Genomic DNA, 16,728 nt, shown 5'->3' with positions numbered 1-16,728 from the left:
CTACGGCAACATCTGCAGGACTGGCCCCACCTGCCCTGTGGGCCCGCCTCCGCAGCGCCCCCCCCCGCCCCCCCCGTCTGCTGACCCGACGACTGCGCCCTGTCCGATGTTCCATCCAACCCGACTAGTAATTAATTCCCCTTTGCTGTGTGCTGGGGGGCCGGGAGGGGGGCTCCCCCAGGAGGGGTTGAAGCTACATGTGGCTGCCTGGAGGGCCCCTCTGTCGCTGAGACTAAAACAACGCCTGGCACATAGTAGGTGCTCAGTGCACGTCTAAGGGAGAGACGGCGGGGCACTTCCTGGAAGTTAAGGCTTCTGTTCGGGGCTCTGCACTCCCCAGTCTCAATGTGTCCAAAACCGGAACTCGGACCCCCCCCCCCCCTCCCACACACACACACCCAGCCCGAGCCCCGCCAGGCTTCCTGTCTCGGGAAAGGGCCCCGAGCCCCGTGCCGCCCGCGGACGGAGCGCTGGCCGTGCGATCCGCGCCTCGATGCGGTAACATTACCCCGAGTTCATCCATCTCTCTTTACATCTCTACGGGTTTTTATTGATTTCTTTTTAGAGAGAAAAGGAAAGGGAGAGAGAAACATCAATATCGATCGGCTTCCCCCTGCCCGCCCCACACTGGGAATAGAGCTCACAACCCGGGCATGTGCCCTGACCGGGAATCGAACCCTGACCTCCTGGTTCCTAGGTCGATGCTTAACCACTGAGCCAGGCCGGCCGGGCTCATCCATCTCTCTTTGCTCTGTTGCTCTGACCTTAGTCCGAGCTACCATCACCTCCCCCCATCGCTGCAGGTCTCCAGTCCCCTCCTCCAGCCGCCCCCAGGCCTGTGCCCTCTGAGGCACCATGCTACACAGCCAGCACTGCACACCCCGCACTGCACAGCCCACACTGCACAGCCCACACTGCACAGCCCACACTGCACACCCCACACTGCACACCCTGCACTGAGCACCCCACACTGAGCACCCCACACTGCACACCCCACACTGAGCGCCCGCACTGCACACCCCGCACTGCACACCCCACACTGCACACCCCACACTGAGCACCCCACACTGCACACCCCACACTGCACACCCTGCACTGAGCACCCCACACTGAGCACCCCACACTGCACACCCCACACTGAGCGCCCGCACTGCACACCCCGCACTGCACACCCCGCACTGCACACCCCACACTGAGCACCCCACACTGCACACCCCACACTGCACACCCCACACTGCACACCCCACACTGAGCACCCCACACTGCACACCCCACACTGAGCACCCCACACTGCACACCCCGCACTGCGCACCCCACACTGCACACCCCGCACTGAGCACCCCACACTGCACACCCCACACTGCACACCCCACACTGCACACCCCACACTGAGCACCCGCACTGCACAGCGCACACTGCGCACCCCACACTGAGCACCCGCACTGCACAGCCCACACTGCACACCCCGCACTGAGCACCCCGCACTGAGCACCCCACACTGCACACCCCTCACTGAGCACCCGCACTGAGCACCCCACACTGCACACCCCGCACTGCACAGCCCACACTGCACAGCCCACACTGCACAGCCCACACTGCACACCCCGCACTGCACACCCCACACTGCACACCCCGCACTGAGCACCCCACACTGCACACCCCACACTGAGGCTCGGGCCTGTCCCGAATGCGAGCCTGGCCTTGCCTCTCTCCTCTGAGTCCTTCCCGCTCGCCCAATGCCCTCAGCCTGGCCAGGGGGCTCCTGTGGTCTCCGTGGCCTTGCCCCCCACACCCGCCCCACCCTTCTCACAGCCTGACCTCCCTCCTCCGCCCCTCCCATCTTGCTCCCATTCCCTGGACGCCCCCTCTGCCCCGAGGGCTCTCTCCTGGCCTCTGCACCCGGCACGGAACGCTCCTGTGCCTGCCCGGTGAGCCGAGGGGTGTTTTCTCGGGGAGGCTGGGCCAGTGCCCTCCCCGTGCCCACCCCGGCAGCACCCCCATCCTGCACAGGGTCTCGGGGCTGCCGTCCTCCTCATGCAGACACTCCGCACCACGCCTGTCCCACAGGCAGAGCCCCCGGCCCAGCCCTGTGGACGCCGGCAAACACCCGTCAGAGATCGACGATGTGCAGACAGATGATTTCCGTAAACACGACCCTCTGCCCGCTGAGCGGGAGGAAGCAGACTGCGTCGCATGTCCACGGCCCGGAGACGGCGCCCAGGAAGCGGGCAGCCCAGGGGCACTCGGCCACCACATCTGTGGGCGGCACCTTCGCCGTGCTGTTCTCCACGACCCCGGGAACCCCGTGGGCCCCGTGCGTGGAGGGGGCTCAGGTGCCGGAACCCTTGTCCGGATCACGACCGAACACGCGTGGCCCTTTCCCCGCAGGAGGCTGGCTCCCCGTGACGCGGCCCCGGAGGCAGGAGGGGCTCGGCTGTTTATGCGACGGGAGCCCTGGGCCTGACCCCTCGCTGGCTCGGCCGCACGTCTGGGCAGAGCTGCCGAGGTCAGGGGTTCAGGCCCGGACCTCAAAACAGAGCCACGGGTTTTGGAAATGATGGGCGATGCCCATGAGCTCAGCCGCCCTGGCAAACACCACCGTCATCGCGGGCGGGGAGATGCCAGAAGGCGGGTGTTGTGGCCTTGCCTGGGGCCCTGGCTGCCGGCCCAGATGCACCGTGCGGGGGCGGGCTCTGCGGTTTCCAGGCCGGGCTCCTCCTAGGACAGTGATGGCGAACCTATGACACGCGTGTCAGAGGTGACACGCGAACTCATTTGTATGGTTGATTTTTCTTTGTTAAATGGCATTTAAATATATAAAATAAATATCAAAAATATAATTCTTTGTTTTACTATGGTTGCAAAGATCAATAAATTTCTGTATGTGACACGGCACCAGAGTTAAGTTAGGGTTTTTCAAAATGCTGACACGCCGAGCTCAAAGGGTTCGCCGTCACTGGCCTAGGTCTAGGCTGACGGAACTTTAGTGGGACAGACGGCCCCTGTGAGCCGTCCTCGCTGCCTGAGACCGTGTGGCGCGTGGGCCGCTGTGAGGCCGGGGCTGGCCCCTCATCGACCCGTGATTCACTCCGATGCGTCCAGGAGGCCCCCGTGTGGGGCGTCGCAGCAGGACGGGCAGTGGGTGCAGACGGGCCTCTGGCCCTGAGCTCAGCAGACGGAGCAGCGGCTCCTAGTGGCAGGTGCTGCCCAGGGGCACAGCCAGGCGGGGACGCAGGTGCCGATGGCCCAGGGCAGGCGGCGGCACATCAGGTCTAAGGCACCTGGAGGGCCTGGCTCAGTGGTTGAGCATCGACCTACGAACCAGGAGGTCAGGGTTCGATTCCCGTCAGGCACATGCCCAGGGTGTGGACTCAATCCCCAGTGGGGGGCGTGCAGGAGGCAGCCGATCAGTGATTCTCCATCATTGATGTTTCTCTCTCTCCCCCTCTCCCTTTCTCTCTGAAATTAAAAAAATATATTAAAAAATAATAAGGTACCAGGAAGTGAGCGGCCTTCTGCAACCCAGCTCTGTGTCCCGGGAGCGGCGAGGGGGCGCCCACAGCACACAGAAGGGGCGGGTGCTCTAAGCCCCGGGAGTGGGGGGGGGCAACTTCCCGGCAAAGCCAGGTGACGGGGTGGGAATTCTGATTCGGGAGATGGGTTCGGACGCAGAGCCAGGGCCAGCTCAGTTTTCTCAACGGATGAGCTGATAAACGTGTCACAATCCAGTTGGGGTCCCAACTTCCCAACAAAAAAAAGCTAGAGCCCGGCTGCGTTCAGGAGGCCCCTGTGTGGCCGGCGGGTGTGGCTCAGGGGATGAGCGTCGGCCTAGGAACCAGGAGGTCACAGTTCGATTCCCTGTTGGGGCACAGGCCCCGGTTGTGGGCTCGATCCCCAGTGGGGGGCGTGCAGGAGGCAGCCCATCCATGATTCTCTCTCATCACTGATGTTTCCCTCTCTCTCCCTCTCCCTTCCTCTCTGACATCACTAATAAGAAAAAAGAAAAGAAAAAGCTAGGAAGAACAGGCTGGCCTCTCTGCCGTCGATCAGCACCCGTGCGTTCTCAGAGGAGGGGTCCCACGGCCCTGCCCTCCCTGAGGGACGGTCCCTCGGGAACCCTGCCTCGTGCCGGCCACCTGCCCCCACGCGCCCTGCCCGGAAGTGCGGGTCACTCCCGGGGGCGTGCCCTCCGCGGGCGCGGCCTCCCTACCTGTCCGGGGCCTGCAGTGCGTCGTCCACGTCCAAGCACATGGCCTTGCACATCTGGGACAGCGCCAGCAGGTCCCGGGAGAAGGGCTCACTGGGGAGGCGCCACCGGTTGGTGGAGCCGGCCACCTGGCGCTCCGGCCGAGCCCGGTGCTTCTGGGGAGACAAGAGAGAAAATGGTTTCTCAATCGCACACGCACGCCAGCCCTTCCACACGGCACGGCCGGAAGCAAACCGGGACACGCACCACGGCCGTTAATGCCCGCGTGGCCAGGTTTCCCTTGTGCAGGGCGAATCCATTCAGTGTCCGTCAGTAGGCGGTTCCAGGGCTGGGGACATGGGGCAGGAGGTGCCGGGGCTGAGCGTCCGGGAGAAGGTGTTCCTTGGCTTGTGGCTCCGAGGAACCCCGAGGCGGCACAGGTGACGCCCCAGGAGCTGCTGTGCAAGTCCTCACCCCAGCGCTATCCCGGGAGGCCAGTCGGAGGCGGCCGGCCGGCGGCCGTTTGGTTTTGTAAATTGTGGTAAAATACGCAAGACAGAGACCCCACCATCGTGCCCACTTTCCGGTGTCAGTTTAGTGGCCTTCAGTGCGTGACGGCGCTGTCAGCCATCAGCACCCCTAATCAGAACATCTCATTCCCCACAGGAAACCTTGTCCCCCCACCCCCTGCCCCTGCCCCCAGCTCCTGGCAACCACCAATCTGCTTTCTGCACCTGCAGGGCTGCTGTCCTAGCTATCAATTTTTTATGTTTTTATTGATTTCAGAGAGGAAGGGGGAGAGAGAGAGAGAAACATCCGTGATGAGAGAGAATCACGGATGGGCGGCCTCCTGCACACCCCACACGGGGGATCGAGCCCACAACCTGGGCCTGTGCCCTGACCGGGAATCGAACCCTGACCTCCTGGTTCCTAGGTCGATGCTCAACCACTGAGTCACGCCGCCCGGGCCTGGGTATTTTTATATAAATACAACGTGTGGGGTGTGTGTCTGGCTTCGTTCACTGAGTGTAATGTTTTCAGTTCCACCCACGTGGCAGCATGCGTCCACGTTTACTGCCTCCAGCGCGTGCTGTGGCCGTGGGCACTAGCCTCTGAGCCTCCTGGGCCTCGTACGTGGAGCGGGATGATGACCTGATGGTGAGGATGAGGACGTGGTGCCGGTGCTGATGCCAAAATGATAGAATCAGCCCGGCCGCTGGCTCAGGGGTTGAGTGTGTTGTTGTGTGTGTGTGTGTGTTGACCTGTGAACCAGGAGGTCACGGTTCGATTCTCCGTCAGGGCACAGGCCCGGGTTGCAGGCTCGATCCCCAGTGAGGGGCGTGCAGGGGGCAGCCGATCCATGATTCTCTCTCATCATTGATGCTTCTCTTTCTCTCCCTCTTCCTTCCTCTCTGAAATCAATAAAATGTATTTTAAAATCTCAAAAATGATAAAATAAAACACGGCTGGGAGCCGTGCCCTGGTCTAGTGCCTGGAGCGTGGTGGGTGGTGGGAACGTGGAATTGGGATCCCCGCGTGGCGGTCAGCCCAGGACCAGCCCTCTGACCCACGTCCCAGCAGAGTCAGCCACTGGGCACAGACCAGCGCCCCCAGGAGCCTCGGAGCCACGGCTCCCACCACGCTGCCCTCAGGAGGAGCCCACACTCACCTGATTCAACATTTTCACAGACGACAGCGAAGATTCCACGGGGACAGGAAGGGAGACAACCACCTGGAAGACACAACAGGTCAAGTTTCCATTTTCTTTCTTTTATAAAAAATATATTTTTCTTGCTTTCAGAGAGGAAGGGAGAGGGATGGAGGTAAAAACATCAATGATGAGAGAGAATCATGGACCAGCCGCCTCCTGCACGCCCCACACTGGGATCCAGCCCGCAACCCGGGCCTGGGCCCTGACCGGGAATCTAACTGTGACCTGGCTCATAGGTCGAGCTGGACCCCGGAGCCAGCCGGCCGGGCTGGTCCGTGAAAGGTCTGAGTTCTCTGCAGGGACAGGGGCTCTGAGAAAGCAAAGCAAAGACAACCAGTTTCTTCCCTTTTCCCGAGGATGGACCCAGCCGATCACAGACCTGCTAAGTGCGATGGCCCCTGGGCTCCCAGCCCCTCTGCCCCCGGCCTGGACCCCCCAGGCCCCCCAAACAGCACCAGTGGGAGCAGTGAGGGCTCTCAGGGCTGGAGAGGAGCAGCCACACTCACTGCTCCGCGAGCGTCCACAGGGGAGCTCGTCCGTGTCCGTCGGAGGCGCTCTCACTGCATCGGCCGAGTCTCGGGCTGTCCACCCGCCGAGGCTGGGTCCTAGCGCGCTCGGGGCACTGGGCACCGGGCGCCCGGCTGGCTGTTTTCCCTGCAGGGGCCGCGTGCTCCGGCGGGTGCTGCCCTCGGCTTCCTGGGTGCTGTGGGTGCCGTGGCAACTCGGACATTCCGAGAGTTCCTGTTCCGGCCTGGTTTCCGCACAGCTGCCCGCACAGCTGGGCTGCGGGCGGTGTGCCTCAGAGCCACCACGGCCACGCACTGGGGTCAGGCACCCCCCTCAGCCTCCCTCCTTAGGGGGCGGTTGGGTCACCCCACTTTCCTGTGGTGCTCAACCCCTCACAGCACGGGGCGGCCTGGAAGGTTCTCGAGGACGGTCCCTTGCCTCCGGCCCCTCTGTGAAGGGAGGGGCTGGCCCGGAGGTTCTCGACCTCTCCGCCCTTCAGCCCCTCCTAGCGCTATGTCCTGGGGGGTCTAGGTCTACCTTGGGTCCAGATGTGGTTTGATTAAAAGATTTACATAAAAATGGGAGAGCTGTGCATCACTGAGAGCCATGCCGCCGGCTTTGCTGTGTGGCCCTGACACATCCTTACCCGGAGGGGCCAGAGCCTATGCCCCAAAGGGTGTGTGTTGGGTGTGTTTTGGGGGTGTGTGTTGCGTGTGGTGTGTGTGTTGTGTGTTTGTTGGGTGTGCGTGTTGGGTGTGTGTGTGTGTTGGGTATTGGGTGTATGTGTTGTGTGTGTTGTGTGTGTGTGTTGGGTGTTGCGTGTTGGGTGTGTGTTGTGTGTGTTGGGTATGTGTTGGGTGTGCATGTTGTGTGTGTGTTGGGTGTGTGTGTGTGTTTGGTCTGTGTTGTGTGTGTGTGTTGTGTGTTGCATGTTGGGTGTGTGTTGTGTGTTGGGTGTGTGTTGGGTGTGCATGTGGTGTGTGTGTTGGGTGTTGGGTGTGTGTGTTGGGGGTGTGTGGGGTGTGTGGGGTGTGTGTGTTGGGTGTGTGTTGCGTGTTGGGTGTGTGCGTGGGGTGTGTGGGGTGTGTGGGGTGTGTGTTGGGTGTGTGTTGTGTGTGTGTTGGGTGTGTGTGTGTGTTTGGTCTGTGTTGGGTGTGTGTGTTGTGTGTTGCGTGTGGGGTGTGTGTTGTGTGTTGGGTGTGTGTTGGGTGTGCATGTGGTGTGTTGGGTGTGTGTTGTGTGTGTGTTGCGTGTTGGGTGTGTGCGTGGGGTGTGTGGGGTGTGTGTTTGTTGGGTGTGCGTGTTGGGTGTGTGTGTGTGTTGGGTATTGGGTGTATGTGTTGTGTGTGTTGTGTGTGTGTGTTGGGTGTTGCGTGTTGGGTGTGTGTTGTGTGTTGGGTGTGTGTTGGGTGTGCATGTGGTGTGTTGGGTGTGTGTTGTGTGCGTGTTGGGGATGTGGGGTTCCATTCTGGCAGAACCTTAACGGAAGGAAGGCTGTTGGCAACGGGTTTCCCACTTTAAAAATGGACGTGACTTTCAAGGAGGAGAAAAGCAGCCTCGGCGCTGGGAGCCTCCGGCCCCTCATGAGACCTTGGCCCTAAAGCAGAGACACGTGAGAACAACATCCAGGCCAATTCCACACGTCGCCGAGTTCCTGAAGCCGCAGGTCAGGGTCTCCCTTCGGCTCCCACTCCCCACCACGGCCACCACCACGGCCACCACCACGGCCCGATTGAAGGACGTCATCTAATCTGGGACGAGGAGCGAGAGGCGGAACCTGACAGGACGGCACCAAGGCGAGCAGGCTCAGCCCCTCCCAGAAAATCCACCTTCACCACACGCATTGCCAAGATCCAAAGAAAAATCTTTTATTTACAATAGAGAACTGTGTTCGAAACATGCATGTTCTTTTCTTATTAAAACGAATCGGCAAACGCAGGTGAAGTGTACACTCCTTAAGGCAAGAGTCCCTGTGCAGCAGAACGTGTTTACATTAGACCCAAGAGCCACTCGCCCTGGGAGCTCAGGGTCAAAGGGCAAGGCCAAGGTCAGCGCCGTGTCCTTCGTGAGAGACTCGGACAATCTCCCTGATGCGGGAACTCTGAGGTCAACTTGCTATGAACGATCCCGGGAAAAACGCAAACCCACAGCAAGAAGTTCCGCCGGTCCCTTCGCCCTGCGGACGACCACGTCCCCGGGGCTGAGCGAGGGATCGGCCGTGCGTACGCGGCGGCGGGAGCGCCTGTCCCCGGCCTGGGAGCACAGCAGGGTGCCGACGGGCATATTGCACGCAACGGTCAAGTCCAAACGTTTGGGCCAAAGTTAGCTTTTCCCCATTTTGGCAATCAGTTCATCGCAAATCTTGGTGAGCTCTTCGATCTCTTTATTCTGCAAGTGAAGACGGAAAATAAAAAGGCTGCTGAAACCTCTTGGTTGTTTGAAGTCAAGCCAAGCAGAATGGTCATTAGATTAAAAAAAAAGTTTTTATTGGTTTCAGAGAGGAAGGGAGAGGGAGAGAGAGAAACATCCATCATGATGAGAGAGAATCACGGATCGGCTGCCTCCTGCACGCCCCCCACTGGGGATGGAGCCCACAACCCGGGCCTGTGCCCTGACCGGGAATCCAACCGCGACCTCCTGGTTCACAGGTCGACGCTCAACCCCTGAGCCACGCTGGCCGGGCGGTCATTGGATTTTAAGGGACCTTCCGACCTCTGGGTCCCCCTGAGAAATGAGTTAGAGCCCAGTTCCTACACCCCGGCTCTAGCTGTGTGGCCTTGGGCAAAAGACACACCCTCTCTGAGCCTGGTGAGCCTGGTTCCCTCTCTAAGAGGTGGATGACGTCTCTATTTCCGAGAATTAAATGAGGCTGAAAACGGACAGTTCCTCAGCCCAGTGACCCCGGCCTGCCCGCTGGAGGCCACACCCCGGCCCGGTACCTTCTGCTCCAGCGTCCGCTCCAGGGCGTCCACCCGCAGCTGCTCCTTCCGCAGGCTGGCCTGGTAGGCGGCCTGCTCCTGCTGGGCCTTGCCCCGGACCTGGGCAATCTCCGCGTTGGCCCTGCGGGGTGGGGGCACTCAGGACGGCCACCCCCCCCACCCCCCGTCTCGGCCTCCCCCCCCCCTCCTCCCAACCGGGCGGGGGGACCGTCTGGCTCCAGCTCCCACCTACAAAGGCCCAGCACAGGGCCCACGCGACACCCCATCCCGACCCCGCTGTCCGAAGCCGAGGGGCTTTGGTGGGCGCCCGGACGCACCCCTGGCTTCTCACAGGCCACGCTGAGTGCAAGCTCATCACGAGCCAGGCTGGACTGTGCTGAGCGACGCACCCCGACCCCGCCCGTGTCGGGCCCCCCCGTTACCTGTCCAGCTTCTCCTCCGCGTGCACCTTCAGGGCCTGGTACCTCTGCTCCTCCTTCTTCACGCGGGACAGGTACTCCTGGGCGCACTTCTTCAGCACCTCTTCATTCTGCCGAGACAGAGGCTGACGCTCAGCTGCTGAGCCACGCCGGCTGGGCGGGCACGGCATTTTAAGGGACAGGAGGTCCTTCAGGCCTGTGGGTCCCCCTGAGAAATGACTGGGAGCCAAATAATCTATCTACATCCCAGCTCTAGCTGTGTGACCTCGGGCAAGTGACACACCCTCTCTGAGCCTGGTTCCATCTGGAGCCCACGGAGGAGATGCCACTGGGAACCCCAGGAACTCTGACGAGGGCGTAACTCAGGCGGCCAATCCGACTCCCCCGCCCCCCTCCCCCCACCGCGCATGCACCTCCCCCGCCCCCCTCCCCGCACCGCACACGCACCTCCCCCGCCCCCCGCCCCCCTCCCCCACCGCGCACGCACCTTGCGGAAGCCCTCCAGCACCTCCTTCATCTTCTCGTATCTCCGGAAGAGGTCGGCCAGGGACTTCTCCACGGAGTTCAGGTCGGCCAGGGCCTGCTCCTTCTCCAGCACCAGCTGCTGCACCGTCTGGTGGGACACCGACTTCTCCCGCTGCTCGTCCTCTGGCCGGAGAGAGCACGGAGCCATGGGCCCACGGAGCCATGGGGCCCACGGAGCCGGGCCTGGCCTCGGGCGCCAAGGCCTCAGCCTCACCAGCGGGCAGCTCGGACTCAGCGAGACCCTGTTCTGAGCCCCCGGACTCGCCAGGAACCAACCCCAGGGCCCTGCCTCCAGGGCCTGGACGGGCGCAGTATCACACGGGGGGGGGGGGGGCGGGGGACGGGGACAGGGCCTGGACGGGGACGGGGACGGGGATGGGGACGGGGACGGGGACGGGGACGGGGTGTTGGCCACCGTTCTCTGCGCTGATGGGGAAAATCTCCGGAGGAGACGCCAGTGGTTCAAACAGACCCACAGGTGAGAGAGAGAACATCCCCACCAGCGGTGTGCTGGGCCAGAGTGACGGTCCTGCCGTCTGGGCTGGGGGGGCGGGACCTCCTGAGTGTGGTCACATAAACAGACGGCCCTGCCGGCGGGCTCAGGGGCTGAGCCTCAACCTGTGACCCAGGAGGTCCGGGTTCGATTCCCATCAGGGCACAGGCCCGGGTTGTGGGCTCCCTCCCGTGGGGGGGGGGGGGGGGCGTGCAGGAGGCGGCCGATCCATGATTCTCTCTCATCATCGATGTTTCTCTCTCTCCTCGTCCCCCTTCCTCCCTGACATCAGTACAGACATATTTTAAGAGATAAAGAGGCGAACGTCGATTCCCTGAAAACCTCTCAGGGAGCTACTGCTGTCAGAACGAGTCTCAGTTACGCACCAAAGGCGGGGGGGTGGGGGGGCGGCAGGGGGAACTGGCATCTGTCTGTGGCACGTCCCCGGGGGGGGGGCACACCCGGGGGACCCCAGGCCCAGAAGGTGCCCGATGTCCCCTCTGGCCCGGCCTCGGAGCGCCCACCCCCGTGCGGCAGTCACCGAGTCCGGGCCCCCAGGTGTGCCGGGCGCTGCTAGCTCCCGCCGTGACCCCGGCCGGGCCCCAGCCTCGGTCTCAGCCTCCTTCCCGGAGGAGGGATCGCTTCCCTCCCGGCCCCGGGGACGAGCAAACCAGACACGCACGAGGCCTCCGGCCCGAGAACCCGCTCAGGGCCCGACGGCATCACCGCCCCGGAGCCGGCGCCATGTCGGGGCCGAACCCACGAAGGGGAGCAAACATTTAGCCAGAACAGAGCGGCCAGCGACCTGCTCGCCACGCGGAGACGCAGGGAAAGGCGTTCCCCGAGTCGCCAGCAACCGTGTGCCTGTTTGAGTTCAGCGGCCTCGAAGCCGGGGTCCCCGCGCCCCGTCCAGCACCCATGCCGGCCGGTGTGGGGCGTGTGGACGCTGCACAGGTCGTGTGTGGGGAGCTTGTCACTCAGGGGCCCAGATTTCCAGGTTCCCTCCCCCACCCACCCCTCGTAAAAGAACCTCCGGCTCAGGGAGACCCAGGCGGCAGAACGCCCCCCGCTTTTGTCCTATAGTCGCAAGTGCAGCGCCCACTCCTCAGATCAGGAAACCAGCCCCCAACCCCGTCCCCGGAGACCCTCTGGCTTTTTCCAGGCAAAACGCAATGAAATGCGGGGGGGTGGGGGTGGGGGTGCAGCCAACACGCAGAAGCGAAAGGAACGGACGCGGGAAAGCGGACACGCGGGTGCCGGGGGCGTCACATCGGGGAAGCAGGTACTCACCGGGCTTGCCTGTGCGGTTTGCAAGCAAAGGGCAGAAGCAACAGAAAACGGAAGCAAAACATGGTCAGGGCGGTTAGAAAAGCAACCCCGGGCGCACCCCCAACGCAGGCGAGGAGGCTCCTCCCGTCCTGAACCCCAGGCCCCCACCCCGAGCCGGGCACCCCTGTGGGAGCACACGGCGGGGACAGCAGGATGGAGGGACCGATGGGGGGGGTGGTGCAGCCTCTGGGACCGTTAAACTGGGGCCATGGAGCAGGAAGGGCCAGCACGGGGGGCGGGGGGGGGGGTGTGTGGGAACTGGTTTAACTCAGGACGCGACCCCGCTCGCTCTGACCGGCCAGCTCTCTGGACCCGCTTCCCCTCAGGAGCAGTGCTGGTTAGTGAGCGCAAGCGAGGAGACAACAGGGGACCAGGTGCCACCGTGGGTGTGGGCTCCCCCTGCGGGGAGACGCGTGGCCGGCCCGAGCCTCAGCCCTCCGTCCTCGTCTCCTGCCAGCACACGCGGGCCCGGGGATCCAGGGGCCCCGGTCAGTGGCCTGGGGCAGAGGGACATGGGACAGCACAGACGGACGCCTCCCTGAGACACCAGCTCTGGAAGGTGAGGAACGAAGGGGACAGTCCGTGGAGGAGCGAGGACAGGCGTGAGGAAGGGACACAGTGAGACCCGCCCCCAGGACAACGCCGCCCAGGAGGACGGGGGGGGCCCCGCATGGTGGGTGCCGCCTGTGCAGCGAAGGGTTAACGGTTCGATTCCTGGTCAGGCCACAGCCCGGTCGCAGGCTCCATTCCCCCAGTCGGTCAGGGCACAGGGTTGCAGGCTCCATCCCCAGTCAGGGGCGTGCAGGAGGCGGCCGGTCCATGATTCTCTCTCATCAGTGATGTTTCTCTCTCTCTCTCTCTCTCTCTCTCTCTCCCCCCTCACCCGGCCAGTTCACCAGCAGTCTCAGTGCCGAGGCCTGTGTTCTATCCGATCCACACAGATTCGTAAATTCTCCCTCCAATCTCAGAAACAGGTTTCATCTGATAGAAAGCAGGCACCGCAGGGCGGAGCCTAGAAATACTCACAAGGCCCCTCCCCCAGTCCCCCCCGCCCCCCCCCCCCCCCCCCCCCGCCCCACGTCCGGGAGAAACGGCATTTCCTACAATGAACCCAAACCACAGCTCCTTCGGCTGGAGCGGCACCCGTCAGCCTGGCCATCGCCCCCAGGCTCCTCTGACAGCGACCCCGGGGAGGCGCGGGGTGCGGCGTGAATGACACCCAGACGCTGGGAGAGAGGCTCAGAGTCCAGCGTGGACGGGGACGGTGGTGCGCGGGGAGCGGGGTCACTCCACGTCCGCAGGAGGAAAAGATTTTTACGTTTTGTTAATCCTTTGTTATCCACCCGAGGATATTTTTCGATTGATTTTGTAAGAGAGCGAAGGGAGGAGGAGAGACAGAGAGAGAAACATCGACGTGAGAGACACATCAATTGGTTGCCTCCCACACGTGCCCCGATCGGGGCTGGGGATCGAGCCTGCAACTGAGGCCTGTGCCCTTGACCGGGAATCAAACCCGAGACCCTTCGGTGTGGGGGGCGGACGCTCTAACCACTGAACCACCGGCCAGGGTGGAAAAGATTTTTTTTAAAAACTGGTCACATGGACCTCAGCCAATAAACAAATAACCAAAAACGACCCCCTCGAGAAGTGACCATTCGTGTAGGCCAGTGATGGCGAACCTATGACACCTCTGACACGTGAACTCATTTTTTTGGTTGACTTTTCTTTGTTAAATGGCATTTAAATATATAAAATAAGTATCAAAGATATGTCTTTGTTTGACTATGGTTGCAAATATCAAAAAATTTCTATATGTGACACGGCCCCAGAGTTAAGTTAGGGTTTTCCAAAATGCTGACACGCCGAGCTCAGAAGGCTCGCTGTCACTGGTATAGACACTGGGCTCGGAACTTCTGCAGACCTCCCCTCGTTAATGAAGACAGAGACCAGCAGTGCGCAACTCACACGGGGCCTGGCTCCTCGCAGGCCGCAGCGGCCCACAGCGCTGGCTGCCGGGAGGCTGTGCTGGGACGCCCTCGGGGCGCGGCCGTGCCCAGCGAGAGAGACAGTGTTGGTCAGATACCAGGCGCCCACATCAGGAGGGAAGCCATGGGCAGGCGGCCACAGCCCCCCCGGCCTGTCCAGGCCCCGGGTGAGGCCGAGGGGCAGGTGAGGCTGAGCGACCTCGGGGTTTAGCCTGGATTCCTCGTCTCTCCCAGGAGCAAAAGCCCCAACATCCCAGGAACCAACCCGAATCCCTTCCCCAGGAGGTGGGCCGTCGGGCCGGTCCCGCGATGGCCATGGAGGTGACGCCACGGCCCCCACAGGCCTGAGTAAGGGTGAGGGGCCTCCGGGAGGCGTGTCCAGGAGGCCCCAGGCCCTCGGCCAGGGCAGAGCCAGGGACGCCCGACTGAGGGGCCCGGGGGAGCCCCCGGCAGGACACCCACCTATCATCTGCGCGATGGTCTTCTCGTACTCGGCCACGATCTTCCTGCGAGAGAAGTGGACACGCGTCGGCACCGTGACAACAGCACAGAACGGGTTTTATTTCACACGGGGCCGCGTGCTGGACGTCGGCAGCCGGACCGAGAGCCGGACGACACCTCTGGGCTCACCTGTCCGCGGCCACCTCCAGCCGCTGCCCTCGCCTTCCACCCCACGGGCTCTCTTCCTCGTGCCTGAGGCTGCTCACACCCCACCCTGTGCAAGGCCTTCCAGGTCTCCCCGCCACCGAGAGGAGCCTAAAGGCCACATCTTTAGCCTGACCACCAGGGCCTTCAGCCGCCTGCCCGGCTCCTCCCCATCTGACCGCCGTCCACGCCAGCTCACCCCACAGCGGCCCAGTGAGAAAGGAAGGCTTCCTCGGGCCTCCTCACCCCCGTGCCTCGCTGTGCTGTGCGTTTCCCTTCCTACTCCCACCTCCCAGCCTCTCTGTTCCCCGAGGCCCAGGGCGAACGCCGCCACCTCCAGCAGCCCTCCTTGATTTCTCCTCGGAACTCCAGCCCTTTAATCTGAATCTGTCCAGGACACGCTAAGTCACAACAGCGCAAGGGGCCGTCCACGCCGCAGATCACTGGCACGTTTGCCGTGAGAAATGGAAAGTGCTTGGAAGGATTCCCCGGAAACGGTGCCCGCGGCTGCCTGCGGGGCGTGGAGCTGGGGCCGCGAGGGGGGAGAAGAGCTCTCATTGTGCGCGTGTGATCGCATCGGGCACCTCCTGCCCATGCGACTCCAATCCGAGCGAGACAGGGAACACACGGTGGAACTTGAACCTGGGACAGAGGGCCGTGTGTGGGGAGGACCCTGTCCGGGGCCGCCACTGACCTCATCTCCATGACCTCGCGCCGGCTGTCCTCGTACTTCTCCTTCCACTCGGAGGCCTCTCTCTCCTTGGCGAGGACCTACACCAGGGAGAAGAGGGGACGGTGGGCCCCTGAGGGCGTTCAGACCCGAGCAGCTCCCAGACGGGCGGGACCCAGCGAATCACCGTGGAAGCAGCTCCCAGACGGGCGGGACCCAGCGAATCACCGTGGAATGAAATGTCCTACATCAAGTAACTGTTTCCCGAGAGTCCCCGGAGCACGAGGCAGGAGGAGGCCAGACACCGGCCTTCACCACGCCCACTGGGAGCAACCGGAAGGCGGTGCTTTTCGTTACAAATCAAACGACCATAAAGGCTCGTTAAACAACCGCGTGGAACCGGCCGGCGTGGCTCAGTGGTTGAGCGTCGACCTGGGAACCAGGAGGTCCCGGGTTCGATTCCCGGTCAGGGCACAGGCCCGGGTTGCGGGCTCGATCCCCAGTGCGGGGCGTGCAGGAGGCAGCCGGTTCATGATTCTCTCTCATCACGGATGTGTCTCTCTCTCTCTTGCCCTCTCCCTTCCTCTCTGAGATCAATAAAAATCTATTTGAAAAACAAAACAAGAGAAACAATCGCAACAAGAAGATCAAAACCCACAGCCTGCGCCTCCTGTGCCTGCAGTGGTTGGTCAGAGGGAAAGTCGGGGTCCAGAGGCGGGCGTGGACACGTGTGTTTACCGACACGGGGCGGATGCGGGGCCCCAGCCTGGCCTTGCCCGCCGCCCGCCGCGTACCTCTGCCCGGGCGACCTGCAGCGCGGAGTCCAGGTCCGGCGGCTGGAACAGGAGGCCGGGGGCCTTCTCCGCCTCCGCGGCCCCGATGCGGGAGTACAGGGCTGATTTGGAGATGGAGACATCGGCTGGGTGAGCGGCTTCTCTCTGCGGGATGGTTTTTAATTAAAAAAAAAAAAAGCTCACGTCAATCCTGGGAGGGGGCTGCATTCATCCGTCATGAAGGGCCCGTTGTGTGGTTTCGACACAGAGAACGTCCCACGGATGAGAAGGTGCTAAGCCTAGTGGCAGGGGGCGCGGGCACAACCGATGGGGATCATCCTCTGCACCTGCGTGGGCAAAGGGGCTGGCTGAGGCCTCCGGGCTCCCAGCTCCCGGCCCGGAGCCAAGCGGGTCTGGTGGCTGCTATCTCGGCCTTTTATCAGACGCCAGGACCCAGGCGCAGTGAGGAAGCCCCGAGGGTATTTCTCCATAGATTTTCAGAGAGTGGAAGAGACAGGGAGAGACAGACAGACACATCGATGTGAG

General features: G+C 62.6%; 2 protein-coding genes across 5 annotated transcripts in view; both read right to left on the bottom strand.

Moving 5' to 3' along the window:
* Positions 1-8,150, bottom strand: part of BTBD16 (BTB domain containing 16) — a 33,144-nt gene extending 24,994 nt beyond the window's left edge. The window contains exons 1-4 of the mRNA XM_070433228.1: positions 8,047-8,150; positions 6,459-6,600; positions 5,856-5,918; positions 4,211-4,362 (exon numbers count right to left, since the gene is read on the bottom strand). Of these exons, the coding sequence (XP_070289329.1) occupies positions 4,211-4,362; positions 5,856-5,918; positions 6,459-6,600; positions 8,047-8,150 (461 nt within the window). The remainder of the gene's footprint in view (positions 1-4,210; positions 4,363-5,855; positions 5,919-6,458; positions 6,601-8,046) is intronic.
* Positions 8,151-8,251: 101 nt separating this feature from the next.
* Positions 8,252-16,728, bottom strand: part of TACC2 (transforming acidic coiled-coil containing protein 2) — a 99,451-nt gene continuing 90,974 nt past the window's right edge. For all 4 annotated transcript variants that reach the window (XM_070432008.1, XM_070432004.1, XM_070432003.1 and 1 more), the window contains 7 exons: positions 16,204-16,347; positions 15,434-15,510; positions 14,557-14,600; positions 10,250-10,410; positions 9,766-9,872; positions 9,344-9,464; positions 8,252-8,792 (listed from right to left, as the gene is read on the bottom strand). In XM_070432008.1, coding sequence (XP_070288109.1) covers positions 8,727-8,792; positions 9,344-9,464; positions 9,766-9,872; positions 10,250-10,410; positions 14,557-14,600; positions 15,434-15,510; positions 16,204-16,347 — 720 coding nt within the window. In that variant the 3' untranslated portion in view covers positions 8,252-8,726. The remainder of the gene's footprint in view (positions 8,793-9,343; positions 9,465-9,765; positions 9,873-10,249; positions 10,411-14,556; positions 14,601-15,433; positions 15,511-16,203; positions 16,348-16,728) is intronic.

Source organism: Myotis yumanensis, unplaced genomic scaffold, assembly GCF_028538775.1.
Source record: "Myotis yumanensis isolate MYYU_CA2020_CCGP unplaced genomic scaffold, mMyoYum1.0.hap1 SCAF_13, whole genome shotgun sequence".
Lineage (NCBI taxonomy): Eukaryota > Metazoa > Chordata > Mammalia > Chiroptera > Vespertilionidae > Myotis > Myotis yumanensis.
The sequence above is the reverse complement of the archived record's forward strand: the minus strand, read 5'-3'. Positions and strand labels throughout refer to the sequence as shown.